This window comes from Cnephaeus nilssonii, assembly GCF_951640355.1.
Source record: "Cnephaeus nilssonii genome assembly, chromosome: 7".
NCBI lineage: Eukaryota > Metazoa > Chordata > Mammalia > Chiroptera > Vespertilionidae > Cnephaeus > Cnephaeus nilssonii.
In genome coordinates, this window is record NC_137078.1 from 25,752,001 (window position 1) to 25,777,504 (window position 25,504).

At 35.9% G+C, this 25,504-nt stretch overlaps 1 protein-coding gene across 1 annotated transcript in view; it reads right to left on the minus strand.

Moving 5' to 3' along the window:
- Positions 1-25,504, minus strand: part of NUP153 (nucleoporin 153) — a 66,582-nt gene that overhangs the window by 30,768 nt on the left and 10,310 nt on the right. Inside the window, 10 exon segments of the mRNA XM_079776425.1 lie at positions 528-654; positions 914-963; positions 3,848-3,994; positions 6,092-6,148; positions 6,258-6,302; positions 6,396-6,512; positions 13,578-13,706; positions 13,788-13,927; positions 14,069-14,317; positions 21,072-21,297. Coding sequence (XP_079632551.1) covers positions 528-654; positions 914-963; positions 3,848-3,994; positions 6,092-6,148; positions 6,258-6,302; positions 6,396-6,512; positions 13,578-13,706; positions 13,788-13,927; positions 14,069-14,317; positions 21,072-21,297 — 1,287 coding nt within the window.

A 25,504-nucleotide genomic window follows, 5' to 3' on the forward strand; every position in this document is an offset into this window, starting at 1 on the left:
AAATAATTTCAATTTTAATTCTTTTACTAAAAGAATTATGGCTTTTTGCCTGGCTAGTGTAGCTCAGTGGTTAAGTGTCGACCCGTGAACCAAGAGGTTCTTGGTTGATTGCCAGTCAGGGCACATGCCCAGGTTGTCCACTCAATCCCCTATAGGGGGCGTGCAGGAGGCAGCCGACTGATATCTCTCTCTCTCCCTCCCTCTTTATTGATGTTTCTATCTATCCCTCTCTCTTCCTCTCTCTAAAAATCAATGAAAACATATTTAAAATAAAATAATTATGGCTTTTTAATGACACCCATGAAATTTTTAGTACTACGTTAGGTTTTCTGTGTTGCCACAGTGAAGGTGGTTTAAAAAGCCTAGTAGTATTAAACACACACACTCACACTTTGAAGGAACTGTTCCAATGACAGGTTATTTTTGTGTTGGGTTTCCTTAAACCCCACCCCTCCAGATCTCCTCTCATCACCACAACACACCAAAGCTTTCAATAAACATCTAGAGTGTTAAGTATATAACCCTACCTCCACCTCTGCAGGTTTAGTTGCCACAAAGCGTGTTCTTTCTCGTCTCATCTTGCCTCCTCCACCACCTACTCCAGAAGATACACCATTGGCTGCAGACATACTGAAATTTGGGTAAGAAAAACCACTAAGCAAGAAAAAAAAAAAAATCAAAACAAATGATATATTACTCAGGTCCATAACTTGGTAACTAACCAAATACCCAAAAATTAGAACTGCTAACAAATAAAAAATGTACAGCTGAATGTGATTTTAAAAGCTGACAAATACTTCGTGCATAAAGTTTCTATTTTTAACCTGTCTTAATTTTCCAAAAGGCACATAAAAATCACGTACAGAACTTACAATTTACATGCAAAGAAGTTTTGCTATAAAGATGACATTACCTTTCTCGTTCTCTACTTTGTCCTGGTGTCATACTTTTTTCATATCCAGTCTAGAAAAAAATGAAACCATATTTAAACACTGGCATATTTAAATTTCTTTTTACTTTTTTCCATCATGCCCTCTTTTATTTTATCCCTCCATACCCTCTTCAACCTCCACCACCCCTGCCACCCACAATCACAAAACTCTTGTCCCTGTCAATGTGTTCTTTCTCTTTTTTGCTCAATCCCTCCACCATCCCCAGGCTCACCTCCACCCCCATAATTTAATTAATACCATCCTATCTGTGAATTTTAGTATTTGGAATCAGGAATTTGAGGGTGTTTAGTTAATGAATCCTAAAATATGCAACTTAGAGCCAGCCTTCTGAATTGTAACTAAGCATTAGTGTGATTATATATGCACATAAAATGTCACTGAGTACAAATGTACTTTAAACAAAATGGTACTATACAAAGTTAATACACTCACCAACCACAAAATTACATTTACTTTTCTCTTGTAATGACATATTAAATGTGCAAATTTATAAGGATATTCCTTTGAAATGATTCTCAGAATCTTACCTCTTCCCAGAGGCACATCAAAATTATAATTAATTATAAAATAATCAACCTAGATAACCATCTGAAGACTAGAAGACAGGGATGTCCACTTTCACCACTCTCATTCAAATAGTACTGGAAGTCGCAGCCACAACAATCAGATAAGAAGAAATAAAAGGCATCCAAATTGGAAATTAAGTAAAACTGTCATTATTTGCAGATGACATGATACTACAGAGAACTCTAAAGATTCCACAAAAAAATTACTAGAACTGATAAACTAAGAAATTATAATCCCATTTCAACTGCATCAAAAAAATAAAATACTTAGGAATAAATTTAACCAAAGAGGTAAAAGACCTGTACTCAAAACATTATGTCATTAAAGAAACTGAAGATACAAATAAATAGATGCATATGCCATGCTCATGGAGAGGAAGAATTAACATTGTTAGAATATCCATACTACCCAAAGCAATCTAAAATATCTATCAAAATACCAATGGTGTTTTATCACAAAACTAGAATAATAAAAGACTCCAACAGGCCACAGTAATCTTGAGAAAAAAAGAACAAAGTTGGAGGTATCATGCCACCTGATATCAACGATATATTTACAAGGCTACTCTAATCAAAACAGCACAGTATTGACATAAAATCAGATACACAGATCAATGAAACGAAATAGAGAAATCTATGCCTATATGGACAATTAATATATGATAAAGAAGGCAAGAACACAATGAGGTAAAGACAGTATTCATTAAATGGTGTTGGGGAAGTTGGGTAGATACATGCAAACAAAATAAATAAATAAAGCTAGATCAGCTTCTTAATCCATACATAAGAATAAACTCAAAATTGATTAAAAACTTAAATGTAAAAAAACAGACAGTAACATCTTTGACATTTCTCTTAGCAATAATTTTTCTAACACAGTTCCTCAGGAAAGGGAAACAAAGAAGAAAAAAAAACAAATGAAACTATCGAACTAAAAAGTTTTTGCACAGAAAAGGAAACTATCAACAAAACAAAAAGACAACCTACTAAATGGAAAAAGATTAATTTCCAAAATTAATAAAGAACTCATACATTCAACACCAAAAAAGCAACCCAATTAAAAACTGGGCAGAGGACCTGAATAGACACTTCTCCAAAGAGGACTTATACACAGCCAACAGACATGAAAAGATGCTCACCGTCACTAATCATCAGAAAAATGCAAATTAAAACCACAATGAGATACCATCTCACACCTGTTAGAACTTCTATCATCATTAACTCAAGAAACAAGTGCTGGCCAGGCAGTGGAGAAAGGGAACCCTCGTGCCATTAGTGGAAATGCAGACTGGTAAAGCCACTATGGAAAAACAGTATGGAGGGTCCTCGAAAAATTAAAAATGGAACTGCCTTATGACCCAGTGATTCCACTTCTAAGTATATATCTGAAGAAACCCCAAATGCTAATTTGAAAGGATACATGTACCTCTTGGGTAATGCAGCATTACTTACAATAGCCAAGATATGGAAACAACCCAAGTGCCCATGAATGGATAAAGTTATGATACATATATGCAATGGAATATTAACTGGGACATTAAAAAAGAATGTAATCTTACCATTTGCTACAGCATGGATGAACCTAGTGGGTATCATGCTAAGTGAAATATGTCAGAGAAAGACAAACACCATATAATTTCACTTAAATGTGAAATCTAAAAAAACAACAACAAATAAAATAGAAACAAACTCATAGATACAGAGCATGCTGATGGTTGCCAGAGGGGAGGGTGGTTTGGAGGACTGGATGACAAAGGTGAAGGGATTAAGAAGTATGAATTAGTAGTTACAAAATAGTTATGGGGATGTAAAGTACAGCATAGGGAATATAGTTAATATTAAAATAACTACGTATGGTGCTGGAGGGGGGGAGGGACCTGAAATATCGGGGGGATTACTTTGTAAACTATATAATTGTCTAACCACTACACTGTACACCTGAAACTAAAACAAAATAATACTGAATGTAACTGTAATTGAGAAACTTGAAAGTACTTAGAAAATGCATGCCAAAATACTCAGAGATAAACAGATATGATGTCTAAAATTTATTTTCAGGTAGTCCAACAAACACAAAGCACACATATAAAGCAAATCCAGCAAAATTATTTAATCTAAAGCATTAGTACATACTAGTATTTACTAGTAAACACTAACTTGGGATTTGATTATGGTGCCAGCCATTTTAAAGTGTCCCAATTCATAATCATCACTAATTCACAAACTGTAGGTATGATCTGCAATGGTAGAGTACTTATATGTTACATTATTTATTCTTATTCAATTTATTCAACATTCAGAGACTAGTGAAAATAAACCCATACTCACACTGTGTTTTTTATCTATTCTTTGATTAGTCTTCTTTAATTCACCAGATGGGGTCAGAGATGGTTTAAAATAAGCAGTTCGATTTGCTGCTATGGATACTGACTTTGGGGTCATGAGCCTCTGAACTGGGGGATACTGACAGACCACCTTATAGGTAAAAAGAAATCAAAGACAAACCTTCATTTTCATACATTATCGGTGATGCATAGCAAAAAATTATTTGACAATAGCTAATGTGACCTAGAGACTATGAGTACTTCTCAGAGAAATACCCAGTAAATGCAAACAAATACTGATAGTAAGAGAACCAAAGGTGTATGTGTGTGTCTCTGTGTTTATTTATATACCTACATATATATAAAATTCCAAAATAATTTCAGACTAATTTATTCCAGACTTAATGACTACACGTACACACACACAAAATAGGAACTATATTCAAAACTGTTTCACAAATCTAAGGTTTTATAGGATGAATTTCAAATATATAAACTAAAGTTGATTTTGCCACATTTCCCCCCAAATTACTATCTAAATTTTCTTCAGCTACAGATATTTTTAAACCAGCAATGAAAATATTTTAATTGCTAAAAATGTGAGCAAATCTCTGTCCAAGTTAACTTTATTGTTTTTAAAAACCAAACGAAATTCTTACAATTTAAGCCTAATTAGTAAAGCATTCCAAATCTTTAAGTGAACTGGCTTTATTGTCTAAGAACTCAAGTATTTTTGTCAGCAATCTTTTGCTGCAGTGAACACAGTAAAAATCCTGTTGGTTTAAGATGACTATAAAGTCTAGAGCATTGACTCTGTCCAAAGATTTTAAAAGCTGTGAACAGCACTGAATTCCTAGGCAAGGCCTCTGTATGGTTACTACTTCTTCCCTAAATCCTCATCACAAGTGTGATCCTGCAACTCTGATTACATCTGTGAAAGATGAACTATAATATTGTATCTGTCCATTATAATTCTTAACAGCCATTAATAAGATTTTATTGGTATTATACGCAACCATTAATAAAAACGTTTGTTGATGAAAACTTCTATTATGGCGTAAGTTTTTAAACTTATTCTTTTTATGCAATCTGATATAAAATAGGAATCTGAGAAAAGCAGCTAATGGATTAATCTTACCACAGCAGGTAATAATGGATCCCCTCTCTTGCCTGATTACAAATGTCTAGATAATTCTAAAAATGAAGAAGCAACAATAATTCAAGGAAAAAACTCAATTTTAGCTTTCTTTTCTGCATTAGAATTTTAGTAAAAATAATTATATTTTACCAGTATCTCAAATACAGTCCCCAAATTAATTCAGAGAATTTTGATAATTTTAATCAATTACTTCTGAGGGAACATAGTGTTGTAGTAAATGCTTCTACAAGTAAGGATCTGGGAATCTGCTTCCCCTGAAGTTAACTAGCCACAAAAATAACTAACAAAATTTACATCTTTTAAACACTCGCAAGCATTTTATTTTTTCCACAGTAATCTCCAAAACTAATTTTAACAAAAAAGAATATACTAAAAATGGCTCTCAATATATAAGCTATATCATAATGTTTTAATACCTCTGATATCTTAAAGAGTATTTTTGGCTGACTGATGCCAATTTGAAATTCTATTACACACAATAGGCTTGACATAATGTCTGGTAACAAGGAAAGTTTGCAAAGATAACCATGTTCAGTGAGAGCTTCAGTTCACTGAATTTATAATTGCTGAACACTTCAAGCTCTGTTCATTCCTATTTTTATTTATCAAAATGTAAAAGTTACTTATAAAGACTGCAAAGATGCTGAAGGTGGAAATGCCAAATAACCAAAATATAATGACTGAGCACTTACTACATAAAGCATTGTGCTAAGTCCCTCACAAAAGGCAAAAATGTGCAATTTCTTAAAATCTTATTTTCAAACACGTTTCCTATGAATATCAAATAAATTCGTCTATTTGCTAACTTAAAAATACACAAAACAAAACTGCTGATACTGCCCGGCCTGTGTGATTCAATGGTTGAGTGTCAACCTATGAACCAGGATGTCATGGTTCAATTCCCAGTCAAGGGCACATGCCCAGGTGGTGGGCTCAATCCCCAATGTGGGGTGTGCAGGAGGCAGCCAATCAATCATAATCTCTCATCATTGATGTTTCTCTCTCTATCTTCCTCTCTGAAATCAATAAAAAATATTTTTTAAAAAAGCTGCTGATAATTTATACAAATAAATGCTAATAAAGCCTTACCTTTTCCCTTTTGGCCTGAAAATCTGTGGTGGTATCTATCCCTCTCCTATCAAGAGGCTGAAGAAATAAAATAGTATTAGAATAGATGGCAAACTTTAAAAAATACAACTTTCATCACCAATATATAAAAACCTATCTATTTTAAGATGTTAAAAAGTCAACTTACAGAATTCAGTGGAGAAGAAACAACAGATGGAATTCTTTTTGCATCCTGTTAATTTTTAAACAATAACAAAATTAAGTCTTTTCATTGAACTCAAATTTTGTTACACTTCTGCTTTTAATTGTGATTTTGAACATTTACCGCTAAAGGGCTTGACATCTTCTCTAAAGATTGCAATATTCGCCGAGCTGTTGAACTAGTCACACCATAGTATTCTGCATTGACTTGTTTAGCTTTCATCTGTCTTCTGAATGGTACCTATAAAGTAAAACTTATATTATTTGTTGGAACTGTAAACTCTAAACCTTTGTCAGAAAATGAGAACATTTACAAAACTGAATGGTGTCCAAAGCAAAACAGGATTAATGTAACAATTTATCTCTGAGTAATGTTGTTAATTATATATTCAAATATTTTTCTTTATGCCTTTATTGAAAATCTATTATCTCTGCCTGAGAAATTACTTTTACAATGAAAAAAAAAATGGTACTATAGCATGCACCACGCTAACGCTCTCCCAACTATATTAAATGGGAAAAATTAGGTAACTGGTAAAACATTCTAGCATTATCTTGATCTACTTATCCCTAATATTTTTTTAAATGTTTGTATTGATTTTAAAGAGAGAGGAAGGGAGAGGGATAGAGAGAAACATCGATGAAAAACATCCACTGGCTTCCTCCTGCACACTCCCCACTGGGGGAACCGAGTGACTTCATGGTTCATGGGTTGACATTCAACAACTGAGCAACACCAGCTGGGCTATCCCTAATATTTAAACCAAAGAACACTAAGTTAATGACAACTGTGTTAAAATATTAGTTATTCAGGGTATTAAATAACATTTAATTTTAGTAAACTAGAGGCCTGGTACATGAAAATTCATGCAATAGCGGGGGGTCCCTCAGCCCAGCCTGCCCCCTCTCAGTCCGGGAGCCCTCAGGGGCGGGAGGCGACCCAGCGATCAAGGGAAGGCGACACCCCATCACACCTCTGCTGCTGCCACTGCCAGCAGCGCAAGCCTCACCTGAGCCTCGGGCGGCCCTGGGCGGCTGGGCAGCCACCATCCGAGGCTTGCCTGTGCCTCGGGCCGGCCCTGGGCAGATGGGGGGCTGAAGGGACTGGGGAACTCCGGAGGCAGGCAGCTGGGGGCGGGCCCGGCCTTGCTGCGCACCTGCCACTCTGGCAGGGCTGAGGGGACTGGGTGCCGCATCTTGTGGCTGTGAGCGCTGCCATCTTTGAGGGCATGGCAGTCAATTAGCATATTCCCTCCTTATTGGATGTGGGTGCCACCATCTTTGCAACAGTGTGAAGGTCAATTAGCATATTCCCTCTTTATTAGATAGGATTCCAAGATAATTAAACAAACTCTGTTACAAATTTTAAAACGAATTGTTTCTCAAACTTTAACCTTTTGCACTCAGATGTCGAGTGTGACTCGACACGGTTAGCATTAGAATAAAGGAATCGAGAAAAAAGCAAGCGAGTGCAAAGGGTTAATACAAGAAAAAGTTTAAATACACAAGCTATTTCTTAATAAATTAGCTATTTCTTAAAATTGCACTTAAGGCAATAAGCTTATAAGAAGACAAGTAACTTTTTTTAAATTTTATATATGTTTTTATTGTTTTTTGGAGAGGAAGAGAGAGGGATAGAGCGACAGGAACATCAATGAGAGAGAAACATCATTGATGACTGCCTCCTGCACACCCTCCTCTGGGGATTGAGCCCACAGTCCACAACCCGGGAATGTGCCTTGACTGGGAATCGAACCACAACCTCCTGGTACCTAAGACAAGGCTCAACATCTGAGCCACACTGACTGGGCACAAGTAACCTTTAATACAAAAGCAATGTTTACAAATTCCAATAGAAACACTTCCTTTTATGCAATACAACTTTCCAATAACCAAGTGACTACCACAAATCAAAGTAGTTTGGCAATGCTTAATATAGAAAAGATGTATTACTACAATCAAAATATAACCCAGTTTAGCCGTCTGACTCCGTGAATAAAGCGTTGGCCTGTGGACTGAAGGGTACCCGGTTCGATTCTGGTCAAGGGCACATACCTAGGTTGCAGGCTCCATCCCTGGCCCTGGCTGGGATGCCTGCAGAGGCAACCAATCAATGTGTCTCTCTCATCATTGATGTTTCTATCTGTCTCCTCTTGCTTCCTCTCTGAAATCAATAAAAATATATTAAAAAAAAAAAAAAATATATATATATATATATATATATATATATATATATATATCCCAGTTGCTACAAATAGCTCATAATATCTGAAAAACTAAATCATAGTAACTACTTTAAATAACATTTCTCTCTCAGATACTAAACATTCATTGTATTTCCAGAGTAGCTACAATAGTCTACATTAGTTTTATTAACACAACTTGGTGCCCGTTAGGATTGCTGTTCAGGCCAGAGGCTTTGGTGAATGTGAGACAGCATTAAAATCCTCTAGGAAATTATGAGAATCTGTCCTGTCACTGGATTCTCCTGGCCACTGGCCCCTCGGTGCCTTAGTTCACGAAGCAATAAAATGGAAATGAATTAGAGAACCTTTAATATACCTTCCAACTCTTAACACTCTAGGAAAGGAATAGCAAATAGGTTCATCCCAAATGTCAAAATAAATATTTGGAAGTCTGTGTTGAGAAGGATGGTATGTCAGAACTCAGCATTAAAAAGTATAGGACCCAATATAAGAAATGGAGGAGAAAGTAGCAGGAATACACTCTTACTTGGATTACTCCATGGATCATGGGCTTGCATCATCATCTATCTTCTACTAATATGCCAACCTATCTATTTTAAATGTAAAAATGTCTTTTAAAAATTAGATCAACCAAAGGATTTGTGTGCATGCATACAAGCCTAACCAATGGTTAAGGACAACAGGGGGGTGGGGGCATCCGTGGGGAGGGGTGGGGCATGGGAATGGGGGGATGAGGACAAATATGTGATACCTTAATCAATAAAGAAATTAAAAAATATTTTAAAAAATATAAATAAATAAATAAATAAAAATTAATATAATCCTTGCATAGCCAGAGTGGCTCAGTTGGTTGAGTGTCCTCCTGTGCACCAAAAAGTTGCCAGTTGGACTCCTGGTCAGGGCATAAACCTGGGTTGCAGGTTCAATCCCCCTTTGGGGCACATACAGAATGCAACCAATCAATGTTTCTTGCTCATATCAATGTTTCTCTCTCTCCCATTTCCTCTCTTTAAGTATGTCCTCAGGTGATGATTTAAAAAATAATATAATCCAGTTTAAACTTGAAAAATTCCTTGTGTAACTGTAAGATCCAGTTAGCACTTTCTTAAAAAACAAAATATTGCCGTTCATGTGCACACTCAGAAATGACTCGTAATTATTGCTAACTATTTATGAAAACATTCTCTAATTAGGAAAAAAGAAACTATTCTAAAGATAAGACAGTATCTTTAAATATACTTGTTTCTGTGCAATTCTGTCACAGATTGCCTACATGCTTAAAAGTATTATTCCTCCATTTTTAAAATGTCCAAATCTAAAAAAAAAAAAAAAAAAAAAAAAAAAAAAAAAAAAAAAAAATAAAATAAAATGTCCAAATCTATAATTTAAGTAGAATAACAACATATACATGAAACAGAATTTTTAAGAGCCTCAAGAAACTCCTAGGACAAAACACAGAATGGTGCAATTTACCTTAAATTGACATATTTTTTTAAATATATTTTATTGATTTTATTAAAGAGAGGAAGAGAGAGGGATAGAGAGTTAGAAGCATCGATGATAGAGAAACATCGATCAGCTGCCTCCTGCACACCCCCTACTGGGGATGTGCCCGCAACTAAGGTACATGCCCTTGACCGGAATCGAGCCTGGGGCCTTTCAGTCCGCAGGCTGACGCTCTATCCACTGAGCCAAACCAGTTTCGGCTAAATTGACGTATTTTTAAAAGTTATTAGTTTCCAAGTGTTCTCTGCTAATTGGTATATGTAAATACAACTGATTTTGATTTCTTAGATTGACCTTGTATACTATGACTTTGCTAAGCCCACTTTTTAAGTCTGATAACATCTTATGGTAGTTTCTTGGGATTTTTCTATGTAGATAAGCACATTGCCTATGAATACAAATAACTTTATTACTTCATTTTCAATATGTATGCCTTGTATTTCTTTTTTCTTGTGTTAGCTAGGAATTGCAGCACATTTAACAGTACCAGTGACAGCAGACATCCTTGTTTTCTTTCTAATCCTAGAAGGAAAATATTCTGTTTTTTACCAATAGTATGATGGTAGCTGAAGATTTTCTGTAAAAACAATTTTTCAGGTTGAGCAGGTTCCCATCTATTCCTAGGTATCCTTAAAAGTGTTATCATGAATGGATATTGGATTTTGTCAAATGCGTTTTATGCATCTGCAAATATTCATATAATTTTTATTCTTTACTTACATGGTAGACAACAATAATTTTCAAATGTTGAACCAACCCTGAATTCCAAGGATATAACCCACTTGATCATGATAAAATAGTCTTTATATATATATATATATATATATATATATATATATATATATATATATATATATATGGGTTTAATTTGCAAATATTTGTTGAGAAGGTGTATGTCTGTAATTCATGAGAAATAATGGTCTGTAGCTTTCTTATAATGTCTTCAGCTCATAAATGTGTTGAGAAGTAAATGGAAATGTTTGTGTTTGGTAGAATTCACCAGGGAATTTATCTGGGCCTGAAGTTTTTCTTTGCTGGGAGGTATTTTAACTATGAATTCAATTTATTGAATAGACTACTTAGGCAAGTTATTCTTGGCTAACACCAAATAACATGAATTATTTTTATATAAATTTAGTAAAATAAGTACAAGGTTGGTATGACAAAATACTGATGAAAGAAAATGTAAAAGACCTAAACAGCCTTGGCCAGTGTTTCTTAGTGGTTAGAGCATTGGCCCTTTGCACCGAGGGGTCATGGGTTCGATTCTTGGTCAAGGGCACCTGCCTGGGTTGCAGGTTCGATCCCTGGCCCTAGTCGGTCGGGAGCATGTACAGGAGACAGCTGATGAATGTGTCTCTCTCACATCAATGTTTCTTTCTCCCTCCAACCCTCCCTCCCTTCCACTCTTTCTAAAAGTCAATGGAAAAAATATCCTTGGGTGAGGATTAACAAAACAAAAAAAAGACCTAAGTAAATAGAGAGACATACTGCTCATAGATTGAAAGACTCAATTTTGTTAAGATGTATATTTTCCGAAGTTGATCTTTAAACTCAATGTAACCCCACACAAAATCCCTGTAGACTGTAAAGTGACATGGGGATTCTAAAATTATGAAACACGAAAGGAATTAGGAAAGCCAAAACAAGCTTGAAGAAAAAAAAAGCTGGAGGACTCATATCATCTGATTTCAAGACTTACCATAAAGCTATAATAATCAAGACAGTTTAGTGTTGGCAAAAGAATTGATACATAGATCAATGAGAAATAGAAAGTCCAGAAACAGAGCCACAATATGGTCAACTGGTTTTGACAAAGGTGCAAAGGCAATTAATTCAGTGGAAAAAGTATAGTCTTTTCAACAAATGGTACACACTAAAGAAATTGGACATTCATATTAAAAATATGAATCTTAATCCATGCCTCATGTCACATACAAAAATTAACTCAAATAATTTACAGGCCTAAACTGAAACCTAAAAAAAGCTTCTACAAGAAAACATAAGAGAAAATCTCTGTGACCTTGGGTTACACAAGAATGATTATTACATCAAAATCATGAACCATGAAAGAAAAAAAAAAACAATATGTCAAATCTCATCAAAAGAAAAATTCTCTTAAAGACATTAAGACAAGTCAGAGAAAAGGATAAAAATATTTACAAAATACATTTCTAACAAAGGACTTATACCCTGAATAATGAACTCTTGAAAAGCATTAATAAGCAAACAAGCTTATTAAAAACAGGCAAAAAATCTGAAGAGATATTTCACTAAAGAAGATATACTAATGGCAAATAAGCACATGAAAAGATTCTCAATGTCATTAGGGAAATAGAAATAAAAACCACAGCAGTTGGAGTTCCACTATATGCCTATTAGAATGACTAAAATAAAAAACAGAAAATAAGCTGATAACAAAAAAAAGTGCTGGCCAGAAGCTTCTTACATTACTGGTGGGAATGCAAAGTGGTACCAGCCACTTTGGAAAACAGTGACAGATTACTATAAAGTTTAATGTATTTTTATCATATGACCCAGAAGTCAAACTTCTAGGTATTTACCCAAGAGAAATGAAAATTAATGCTCACATCAGCTTTATTCACAATAACCAAAAACTATAAATAATCCAAGTATTCTTTCACTGGCAAATGGATAAACAAACTGTATTATAACTCAGCAATAAAAAGGAACTAACTATTGATATATGCAAAAATACAGATTGAATTCATGCATCATATTAAATAGAATAAGCCATATTCAAAAGATTACATACTATATAATTAAATTTACATGACATTCTGGAAAAACCAAAACTATAGGGAAATAAAACAGATCAGTGGTTGCCCAAGGGTAGAAATAGGAAGAGCGGTTCATTAAAGATGCACAATGTAATACTTTGAGGTGATGAAAATGTTTGTTCAATATTTTGATTACAGAAGTGGTTACACAACTGTGTTTTGTTAAAATTCAAATACTCTTAATAAAGGTAAATTTTACTATATGTAATTTACACCTCAATTTTTTTTAAAAAGGAATTAATCATCACACTTCCTACACACACACACACACACACACACACACACACACACACACACACGTAATGTACAAAAAGTTCGCTTAGGTCTAAAATAATGTTCATATAATCCCTAAATGAAAAGAATTTTATAATATACACTGAGTGGCCAGATTATTATGATCTCTGAACGCATAATAATCTGGCCACTCAGTGTATATCCTATATAATAAAAGGCTAATATGCAAATTGTCCCCTCGACCAGGAGTTCGACCAGCAGGCAGGTCGGCCAACCGCCCATGTCCCCTCCCCCTGGCCAGGTTGGCCAGACCCCACCCATGCACGAATTCATGCACTGGGCCTCTAATATATGTACACACACACACACACACACACACACACACACACACACACACTAAGTGGCCAGATTATTATGCGTTCAGAGATCATAATAATCTGGCCACTCAGTGTACACATCTGTCATTTTACCAAAGAATGATTGAACCAAAATTCATTGAGTGCCAAGTTACTTATCAATTTTTTAAATAATATCAATCCTTCCTTTTTTCAAACCAACCTGATATGGTGTGTTTTGTAGTTTAGGCTGTCTTACAGCAGCTGCTGCCCCACCATACGTTGTTTTTCCAGGATAAAAAGGAGAATCTCCAAGCTGACTTGTTTTAAGGAATGAAGAACTCCCAAGTGACTGCACAGAAATACAATGATAAGTTATAAGCAATAAACATTCTAAATTAATGTAATTAAATCACTTCCAATTAGTACTCACAGGGGAAAGTGTTCCAAAGGCAGACAAGTTGAATGCTGGTTTCTTTGAGCTGGTGGCAGTGTGCTGTGAGAGTGAATGAGACCGTTCAGCCTCTGGGGACCACAGAGGGAGCACTGAAGTATTCTTTGAAACAGTTATATCTGAAACAAAAATATGTAATGCATAATAACAGCATTAATTGTAAGACCCTAGATTTTTATAAACAGAAAATGAAAATTAAGACTAAGTTAGAAAAAAATTATACTATGAAATTTAATTTTACTACCTAATGCCAAGAATACCTTTATCAGAAGCTCTTGAAGAAAACCCACTGGTAGTTGAGATGTTATCATCATCATGCTGAGAGGTAGAATCTTTAATTTCCTTTACAAGGGAAAATCCAGAACTGCCAATTGGGAATGCCGAGGATGTGGAGGGCTGACTGTGTAATGTAGGAGATTCCAACATGGAGAAATTCAGATGGCTCCGATGAAGAGAAGGCCTTGTTAATACATCTGGATAATTTGAAGCAGTACTAGTTGTTGAGGGTTCTTAAAAGAAAAGTATTAATATTGAATATATAACTTAAAAAAAGCAAAACAAACACAACAAAATGCTGTTTTTACTTTGAGAAAGCATACTATATAATAAATATAACTTCAATTCAAATCACTGAGGCCTCCCATGATAAACCCAACTGAAAGATTCTTTAGCCAAACAAGCTTTTAACTAACTGAAATTAATTTACCTAATATAGTGTCAAAATATATTTCACTGTTCACATACCAACTTCCAAAAGTGATTTTCCTTGAATTAATATCAGTATAAAAACCACTCATAAGAAAATCAAAGCTATATAAGAAATTCACAAAACAAAAAGGATAGCCCTAGCCAATGTGGCTCAGTTGAATGGAACGTTGTTCCATGCACTAAAAGGTTTCAGGTTTAATTCTTGGTCAGGGAACAGGTTGTGGGTTCAATCCCCAGTCGGGAAACGTCCAGGAAGCAACCAATCGATATTTCTCACATCAGTTTCTCTCTCTCATCAATAAACATATCCTCGGTTTGATGATTTAAAGAAAAAAAGGGTGAAGGGGGTAAGTCTATCCCTCTAGAAACCACTATTAAATGTGTACATTCTCCCAGATAATTTATAATAGTCCCCCTTTCTCCATGGAGGTTATGTTCCAAGACCCCACTGTGGATACCTAAAACTGCAAATAGTACCAAACCTATATATACCATGTATTTTTTGCATACATACCTTTAATAAGGTTTATGCTATAAATTAGGCACAGTAAGAGATTAACAACTAATAAAATACAATAATTATAACAATATGCTGTAATAAAAGTTATGTGAATGTGGTCATTTATTTCAGGGGACACTTTGCTCAAGTCTTTATATAGGCTCAATGCTTTCTGGCACAATATCTAATCACTTAGAACATGTTTTCTGTTCCTATCTTCCACCCACAAATTTAATGCCTTTTCCATTTTAACTAAGCACTAATGCACTGAAGCTGTAACTTTTAAAGCCAAGAAAGTTGTAACAGCAAAAATAGCACAATTTTTTTTTTCCTTCTTCACAATTTCACGGATAGAAGATTCATTCTTAACTGTAGATTTTAGCAACCTCAGCATAGGATTTTCTTTCTTTCCCAATTAAGTTGAGAACTTTCCCCTTTTCACTTACAGGAAGTACTTTCCAGTTTCTCTTGAGCACTTGGGGGCAGTAAAATAAGGGTTACTTGAACAGCACTGCGTTCAATCTGATAACCAGACATTGGACAAAGGGATGATTCTTGTCTCAGCAGAATGACACAAAATGTCATCACGCTACTCAGAACAGCATGCAATGTAAAACTTAGAAACTGTTTATTTCTGGAATTTTCCAATTAATATTTTCGTTACCACAAATGACAACAGTTAACTAAAACCACGGAAAGTGAAACAGTGGATAAGGAAATACGTAATATCACTACTCTGGTGCATACACAAATATATGTTTTCCCTAATCACATAATCATGCTTATGGATCCTGTTTCGTGACTTTTTTTCATTTACCAATATAATTTTGTCTCTACATACAGAACATTCACTTTAAAGACCACATTGTATTGTATCATACTGATTTATTTTCATTATTTATTATTATTTCCCCAATACTCCATCAAACATGCATGCACTTATATCTGCATACTTTTAAGAGTATTCTTTTGGATAAATCTGATTCTTTAAGTATGTAAGAGAGACATGAGAAGAAATTATGAAACAAATATACCTAAGCCACTCACAAAAAATCTGATTCTGCAAGTCTAAAGTTGGGCCCATAAAACAGCCTGTGTGGTTGAAGATATCCGGGGAATCAATAGGATACACAATTACATGGGAAAGTGCTCTGTCATAGTGGATCAGAGTACATACTAATTTTTGCTTATAACATTGTGATCCAAAAATTTCCCATCAAATTAACCTCCCACATATAGCAACTAACAACGTACATTTCTCCTGTACTGTCACTAGATATTAACCGTTTCTGATTTCTGTCACCATAACATGTTAAATGGCATCATTATTTTACTTGCATTTATTTAAATAAGAGGGATATTGAGCATCCTTCCCTATATTCATTGGTAATTTATATTTCTTCTATTAATTGCTTATTGATTCAGTCTCTTATTACTGAGATTAATAATATCTAATTTATTTTTAATCAGTAAGATCAGAGTAATATAATCTGAAATACTATAAACAATTTTTCATTGCTGGCTGAAACCATTCATTTTGGGGTGTTTTTTAAAATCACTTTTTATTTCTCAATTACAGTTGACATATAATATTCTGGTATCTCAGCTAGGGATTTAAGGAGGTATTGTAGGATTTCTAAATTCTGGCAGCCCTGGAACTTCAGTGTTCTCAGCACTGCTTTTTTCCCAAGCACTGCTCACCTTCTAGAATGTTTTCTCAACTCTCTAGCAGCTGTTATTTGGTAAGCCTTAGGAGGGCTCATCCTCTCTGGATACTCCCATGTGGACTTATGGAGGCCTGCACCGTTTTCTACTATTCAGTGCCCTTAATTCTCATTTCTGCCTGATGTGTTTTGCTTGGACTTCAGTGCTCTGTGCCAAGTTTGAAAATGTTCCCAGTGTGTGTGTGTGTGTGTCTGTCTGCGTGCGCACGCGCACACGCGCGCAGTACTTTCTATTGTCTGAAAGCTGTTTGTTTCATGTATTTTATCCAACTTTATAGTTATTTGCTAGTCCGGGAAACCTGTTAATCCAGCCTAACTGGAAGAGTCTTTTGGAAACTTGACAAAAGATTCTAAAGTTTTTGAAAACACACTTGAAGATGAATATAGAAATTCTGAAAAAGAATAAGGGGAATGAATGTGGGGTGGACTGAAATAACTTTTAGAGCTATTAAATGTGTTCTAAAGCTATCATATTTAAAACATTATAGCGCTGGTACAAACATATAGATATGTCATTGGGGGAAGTCTCTTGGAATATAGTGCAGATGGTTCCTGACTTAACTAAAAATCATCTAACTTATGATTCTTTGATCTGATGATGGTGAGAAAGCAATACGTATTAAGTAGAAACTACTTTGAATTTTGATTTTTTTTTTTTTTTGAGCTAGCAATGTGCGATAAGATCCTCTCCTGATGTGGCTCCCAATCAGGCATTAGATCACAAGGGTAAACAACTGATAGTGATAATCTACAGTGTACTGTGTTGCCAGCTTTTTTTTTTTGGGGGGGGGGGGGGGGCGGGCGGGCGGATATTGTGTTCTGAGCATCTTAAAGGTAGGCTAGGCTAAGCTATGATGTTTGGTAGATTAGGTGTATTAAAATGCATTTTTGCCCTGGCCAGGTGGCTCACTTGGTGGGAGCATCACCCCGTACACCAAAAGATCGTGGGTTAGATTCCCCATCAGGGCACATACCTAGGTTGCAGGTTCGGTCCCTGGTTGGGGTGTGTGCAAAGAGGCAACTGATAGATGTTTCTCTCTCACATCAATGTTTTTCTCTCTCAAATCAATAAAAACACGTATTCAGTTGAGGATAAAAAATACTCTTCAGAGGAAGATAACAGAATCCAGAATCTCTACATATATTATTCAAAATGACAATATTTAGTAAAAAAATCACTTGATATATACAAAAAAAGAAAAATGTTATCCAGCCGAAACCGGTTTGGCTCAGTGGATGGAGCGTCGGTCTGCGGACTGGAAGGTCCCAGGTTTGATTCCGGTCAAGGGCATGTACATTGGTTGCGGGCACATACCCAGTGGGGGGTGTGCAGGAGGCAGCTGGTCAATGTCTCTCTCTCATCGATGTTTCTAGCTCTCTGTCCCTCTCCCTTCCTCTCTGTGAAAAATCAATAAAATATATATTTTTAAAAAATGTTATCCACAGTAGAAAGAAAAAATAGTCAAAAGAAATTGAACCCAAGATAGCCAGGGTGTTATACTTAACAGACAAAGGCTTTAAAATAGTTATTTCAATATGTCCAAAGTTCTTAACAGACCTGTTAAAATTATTTGCCTAGGATCACATTCACTGGGGAGAGTTAATCAAGGGACACAAGCAATCATTCATCATTAGGAAATTGTTAATATAAGTTAGTACTTCAATAGATTAAATGGAACATAGAGCCCAAAAATAAACCTTTGCATATATGGTCAAATGATCTTTGACCGGGGTACCAAGACCACCACTCAATGGAGGAAGAACAGTCTCTGCAACAAATGGTGTCGGGAAAACTGAATATCCACATGCAAAAGAATGAAATTTGACCCTTATCCTAAACAATAAACAAAAATTAACTCAAAATGGATTAAAGACCTAAACATAACACCAAAAACTTTTATAAAACTCCTAGAAGAAAATAGAGTGGAAAAGCTTCATGATATTGGTTGTGACAATGATTTCTTGGACATGAGAGGCAACCAAAGAAAAATATATGGAACTATATCAAACTCAAGCACTTTTGTGCACTAAAAGAAATCCACAGAGTGAAAAGGCAACTCACAGAATGGTAGAAAGTATTTGCAAGTCATATATCTGATAAGGTGCCAATATACAAAACCACAAAACAAAAAAGTCAAATAATCTGATTAAAAATTGGGCAAAGGATTTGAACAAGACATTTCTCCAACGGTGATATAGAAATGACCAACAAGCATATGAAAAGATGCTCAACATCACTAATCATTAGGGAAATGCAAATCAAACCCAAGAAGAGATACCACCTTATATCCATTAGGACAGCTACCATCAGCAAGGCAGAAAATACATTTTGACAAGGATGTAGGGAAACCATTGTGCACTGTTGATAGGAAATATGAAATGGTGCAGACTCTGTTCTCAAAATTTAAAATAGATTTACCATATGACCCAGCAATTCCACTTCCGGGGGTATAACCAAAAGAACTGAAAACAGGATCTCAAAGAGATCTGTTGAACCATGTTCCTAACAACATTATTCAGAATAGCCAAAAGGTAGAAACAATCAAAGTGTCAGTGACAGATGAATAAATGTGGTACATACATGCAATGGAATATCAGACTTTAAAAGGAAATAAATTCTGGTAAACACTATAACATGAATGAACCTTAAAGACATTAAGCTAAGTGAAATAAGCCAGTCACAAAAGGACAAAGACTATATGATTTCTCCTCATCAACTTATTCCACTCACCTAGCAGAAAAAAAATCTAGACATCCAATGTTCTCAAACTGAGTAGAGTGATGGCTGAACAACTCTGTGAACATACAAAAACCACTGGACTGTACACTTTAAATGGGTTAGTTCTATGATACATAAATTATATCTCAATAAAGCTGTAAAAAATATCTAAAGTGAAATGACAGAGTCTTATCTCCAAAGATGCCGTATTCTTTTCATGGGTAATTTTAATATTTGTAAACCCCACTATAATGCTATAAGTGGATCCTAAAAAGTTCAAGCCTTTAAAACGCAGTCACTTAATTGTAAGATTAATGAGATGACCCAGTTGAGCTTGCTGCAGAGAGGACAGGAGCCAATTGCAGTTATACCATACCCAAATTCATGTGCTGCAGGAGGCATTATTAGTTTCATTATAATAGTGAACATTTATACAGTTCTCCCTTAGTGCCAGGACCTATTCTAAGGGCTTCACATTTATTCTTAGAAGAATTTATGAGGTTACAGAGAAGAAATAGATTACCTTGCCCAAAGCCACATGGCTAACAACTGATGGCATGAAAATTCAAAAGTCTAAATCAGAGCTTACACTCTTAGCTGATAAAGTATGTCAGCCTTAGCTTAATAAACAAAGCTGACAAAAAATAAAGATACCTAATTTGAACCTGATCATCACCCTCCTCCATTAATTATGTATTACCCAATCAAATTTACCACAGCCAGATAATATAAAAATATTTATATTTAGGACATGTGCTGGAAGCTATCCATTGTCTACACTATCATGAAAGTGCTAACAGGGAACCCAGAAGGCTGATGGACCTTGAGCTTTGGCAAGGGCTAAAAACTATGCACCAATTGTTCTGTCGAGACAATGGTGGCTCAAGCAATTTCCTGACCTAATAGTCTCAAAGTAAATCTTTACTAATATTTACTGACCTTTAAGATAGTCTGTCTGGTCCTAAGGCAAGCTCAGGGAGGACAGAAACCTCCCGTGGAGCAGAAGGGCAAAAGTTCGCTTGATCTTGATTTTCAGTAGGAATACAGACCATGAAAGCAGGGCCTCACGATCCTTCTGACCTTTCGGGTTTTAAGCAGGAGGTGTCAGAAAAGTTACCACAGGGATAACTGGCTTGTGGCGGCCAAGCGTTCATAGCGACGTCACCTTTTGATCCTTCGATGTTGGCTCTTCCTATCATTGTGAAGCAGAATTCACCAAGCACTGGATTGTTCACCCACTAATAGGGAACGTGAGCTGGGATTAGACCGTTGTGAGACAGGTTAGTTTTACCCAACTGATGATGTGTTGTTGCCATGGTAATCCTGCTCAGTACGAAAGGAACCGCAGGTTTAGACATTTGGTGTATGTGCTTGGCTAAGGAGCCAATGGGGCAAAGCTACCATCTGTGGGATTATGACTGAACGCCTCTAAGTTAGCATCCCGCCCAGGCGGAACGATACGGCAGCACCGAGGAGCCTCTGATAGCCAGTCCCCCGCTGTCCCCGCCCTTTGTCCTGGGAAACGGGGTGTGGCCAGAAAGGGGGCCGCCCCCATGCCCTTCATGAAACGCACATTCGCTCATTCATAAAAAAAATATTCATGTTCTATTTACCTTCTGTATTACTGACTGTTGGCTGAGGAGTGATTCTCCCATCATGAATATTAGCACTCTCCTCATCAGCATATATCAGATGATCATCTTCTCTATTTTCTGGCCACTGTGGTACCTCTCTGGTGTCTGTTGAGCAGCTGCATACATCTTCATTCTTGTTGAAGTATCTCTGTAGCCATCCTGGCACAATATTCTTAACAGATTCTGTAACCCTGCTAAGAATGCCCTGTTGGGGAAAAAACATATAAGGCAGTTTTAGTAATTTATCCTTTTAGGTACCAATTTACAAAGAGCCATACCAAGAAAAACACAAATATTTCCAACAAAGTTTCCTAAAATTCAGTTACTTGGACTAATGCTGAAATAATGGTATTTTACAAATTCTATAGACAAATTCCTACTTTTTCCCATATGCATATAACCATGAGTCAATAATTACCCCAAATGGCAATACTAGAATCTTCAAGAAACTCCAATAGGCCACCAAATAAGCAAAAAGTTTTACATTTAGTAATAAGATATGCACTAAAATATTAAAATCTGAGAAAAGGCATCCATTTTGATCTCAGCATATTAAAGGAAGCAATATAAACAATACTGTCAACAGCTTCCTCAAGCAATTCTTTTGACTGCACATTCTTTAAAAAAAGAACAAAAATTTAGACAAATAAAAACTAGGAGACTTTTTTTTAAAGACAGGCAATAAGACAACTCATCTATCATAACAAACTCAAGAAATAATCTAAGATACTTTTCAATGGTAAAATTTCATTATATCAAATATTGCCTGAAAATCTGAAGAATTAATTTTATTATGGTAACTTTTAAAGGGAGAAAAAATGTGTATCAGTATTAACATTCAGTGTAGCTTTGCTATGTGCTAGGCACTATTCTAAGCAATCTACACTAATAAAAGAGTAAGATGCAAATTGACTGTACCTTCACAACACCCACCAGCCACCAGGGGCAGGCCTATTCTTGCACAAATCTTCATGCATCGGGTCTCTAGTTTATACATATTATTCAATTTAATCCTCACAATACTTTTTTAAGTTGGTATTAATAGTGCCACTTTATGGATGAAGGGACATTGAAGTTAATTAACTTGCCCCAGATACAAGCACAACTACTGTGGTATATTTAGGATAGAGTAAAAGCATAGGTGGGGATTGGCAGGACCTATGAAGTTTGAGTACTACCTTCCTGTACTTTTATTAACTCTAGATAAAATAAGAGTAACACCCCCTCCTGCTATTACCTGATATGAATTATAATAACAATCCAATGAAATTATGTGAAAGCACTTTGCAATTTATGAAATATAACGAACATATACTGATAATTTGATCACTTAATGATTGGGGAAAAACTATCAGAAACGAACTGGGGTGAGATAACCAATTTTAGGCAACAATAGCCTCCATGAAGTAGCATTAGTAGAATTTCAGAGAAAAAGTCAGGCAAGGGAAAAAATGAGTTGGCAAGTACAAAAAGCAATAAAGTCAAGGCAGAATACATAAATCAACCATGAAAGCAAACCCAAGACAAGGAGGCCTTGAAAAATCCTGTCAACAGAAAAGATGGAAGACACCTGATACAGGCATTTGACTCATATTTTCCTTACTGATTAAAACTGTAGGGAACAACTGGGAAATATGTAATTATTTTTCAATGTATTCTACAAACAGAAATTTTAAACAGATCTACAATATAAGGTCTCTAGCAACACATGAAGCCAGCAGCCCTAGAATACTCACTACTAAAAATACAACTGCACTGTTCCCTTTTTCTATGCTAATGTTACATAGTATTAATTACTTTGGAAACAGATTATAAACCTACATCCAAATGTAACATTTATAAAAAACAAACATATAATATTGTTTTTACATATTACTTATACTGAATATTTAATTACCCCCCTCATATTTCAAAAGACTTGAAAGTGCTATTAAGCTACAATTCAAATAAGACTTGAAAAATGTAAGACATATTTGATATGAAATGATAAATTAGCTAAAGCACTATAGCAAGAATTTAGTAAAATAAGCCTTTTGAGGACTTCCTCTAAGGTGTCTAGCTACTAAAAGTATTAGAGATTCCTGTGATCCCTACTCACCTGAGGCAAGTACAGAACTTAAATTAATATCATACTTAACCAAAGATCCTATCTGTGGCAGCATTAGATGTTGTTGAAAATAATCAGTAATCAAAACTAAGCAGTCAAAATTGACATAATAAAGCTCACTCACTAAAGCTAATAAACTTTGCTTGGAGACCTTCTCTTTTCTAAACTAAAATCTAACCAATTTATCTATCTCAGCCCACAGCAACTTAGAACAAGAAAATTACAGTGAGTAAGAGCACAAAGAACTTGACAGTAAAAAGAAATACCGACGATAAAACTGACCTGGAACCATTGTAAGAAAAAAATATGCCTGTACTTCAGTATATATTGGTATGGTAAGTGACCTTAAGTAATCAAGAAAAGTTAAATTAAGCTCAGTATACCCTAGTACTAATGGTCCCTTTACCAGCAATGATCAACACCATCTCAGGCTCTATCCCAGCCCTACAAAAGTCAGGAGATAGGGCTCACCTGTTTTAGCAAACATTCCCAAATGATTTTGATGTATGCTAAAATTTGAGAATCACCCTTCTAGTTAAAGAGAGCAGGAAATTAGATACATTTAAAACAATTACAATACATTTTAGGGGAAAGACCCTCTATTAGAGGTTAATAAAATTTATACTTAATTTGTAAGATTGTTACCTGGAAAACATAATGTGAAGCACTAGTCAGACAATTAAAATACAGGGTGGGGCCAGCCTGGTATGGCTCAGTGGTTGAGCGTCAACCTATGAACCAAGAGTCACGGTTCAGATTCCAGGTCAGGGCACATGCCCTGGTAATGGGCCTCCATTCCCAGTGTTGGGAGTGCAGGAAGCAGCCAATCAATGATTTTCTCCCATTATTGATGTTTCTCTCTCTCTCCCCCTCTCCCTTCCTCTCTGAAATCAATAAAAATATTTTTTAAATAATAAAATACAGGGTGGGGCAAATGTAGGTTTATAGTTTTGAGTATCAAGTTTATTCTTGCATTATTATTTATTAATTATTGTATTCTTTTCCACATGAACTGTAAGCCTACTTTTGCCCCACCCTGTATATCATAATAAAATATACTAAAATGAATGAGAAAAATAAATCATACAGTGGACTGCACAATACAGTACAGCTTATACAGTAGGTCCTCGGGTTACATCAGAGATCTGTTCCTATGGCGCGACGTAACGCAATTTTCGCCATAAGTCGGAACTCACCTATATAAGCACCTACGTCACTCACATGGAGCACATACACCGCAGTAATGAAGTAAAACAGTAAAAAAAAATTAAAAGAAAGATAACAATTCCTAACCTTTACTTGTGGTAAATAAATAATTAAAAAAAAAACATAAAACATATATGTACATACATCAAGGTGACAGAACTTTTTTTTTTTTTTAAATAAATGGGAGATGGTGATGTGATCACGAAATGACCACAAAACTACGTACGTCGAGTCGAAACCCGAGGACTGTCTGTAGTACTATTTTCCCAGTGTTTTCCAGACTAGCCATGATTTTTTACTTGCACTATTATTTAATGACTAGAGGCCCGGTGCACAGATTCGTGCACCGGTGGGGTCCCTCAGCCTGGCCTGCGGGGATCAGGCCAAAACCGGCTCTCCAACATCCCCCGAGGGGTCCCAGATTGCAAGGGGGCACAGGCCAGACCGAGGGACCCTACGGTGCACTATCAGGGCCGGGGAGGAACCGCAGGAGGGCTCCAGGGTGTGTCCGCCCAATCGGCCAAATCCCAGCTTCAAGCTAACCTACCGGTAGGAGCATCTGCCCTCTGGTTGTCAGTGCGCATCATAGCAACTGGTAGAATGAACAGTCGGACACTTAGCATATTAGCCTTTTATTATATAGGATTTTCTATCTACTCATTTCTCTTAATAAATTTAGCTTTTCCTACACGATAAAATCAATTCACAGACTTGATGCTATGCTGGTCTTCACTTGCCCTTCCCTCACTCCATTCTTGATAGACTGTCCCACAAAACTGGCTTTTGGAAGAACTGGCCTACAAGAGATAGTAGAGGATACCAGATATTAGAGGAGGGGAGAAAAGAGAAGTCTTTCTTCCTGTGCTCCCTCTCTGCTTTAGTGCTCCCTCTCCAAAACTACAGTTCCAGCAAGGTGGCTCCTTCTCCACTCATTACACCATTTCTTCCCTTTATCCTTCCAGTACTAGGGATGGTAGCAGCTTCTACTACTGTTAGTCTCTGTGACTCCTGCTATCCTGTATTTATTCTTTTAAACCACCCGCATATCTCTAAGTAGACTTTCTTAAAGATACTCCACTTGCACCATCCAGAGTGAACT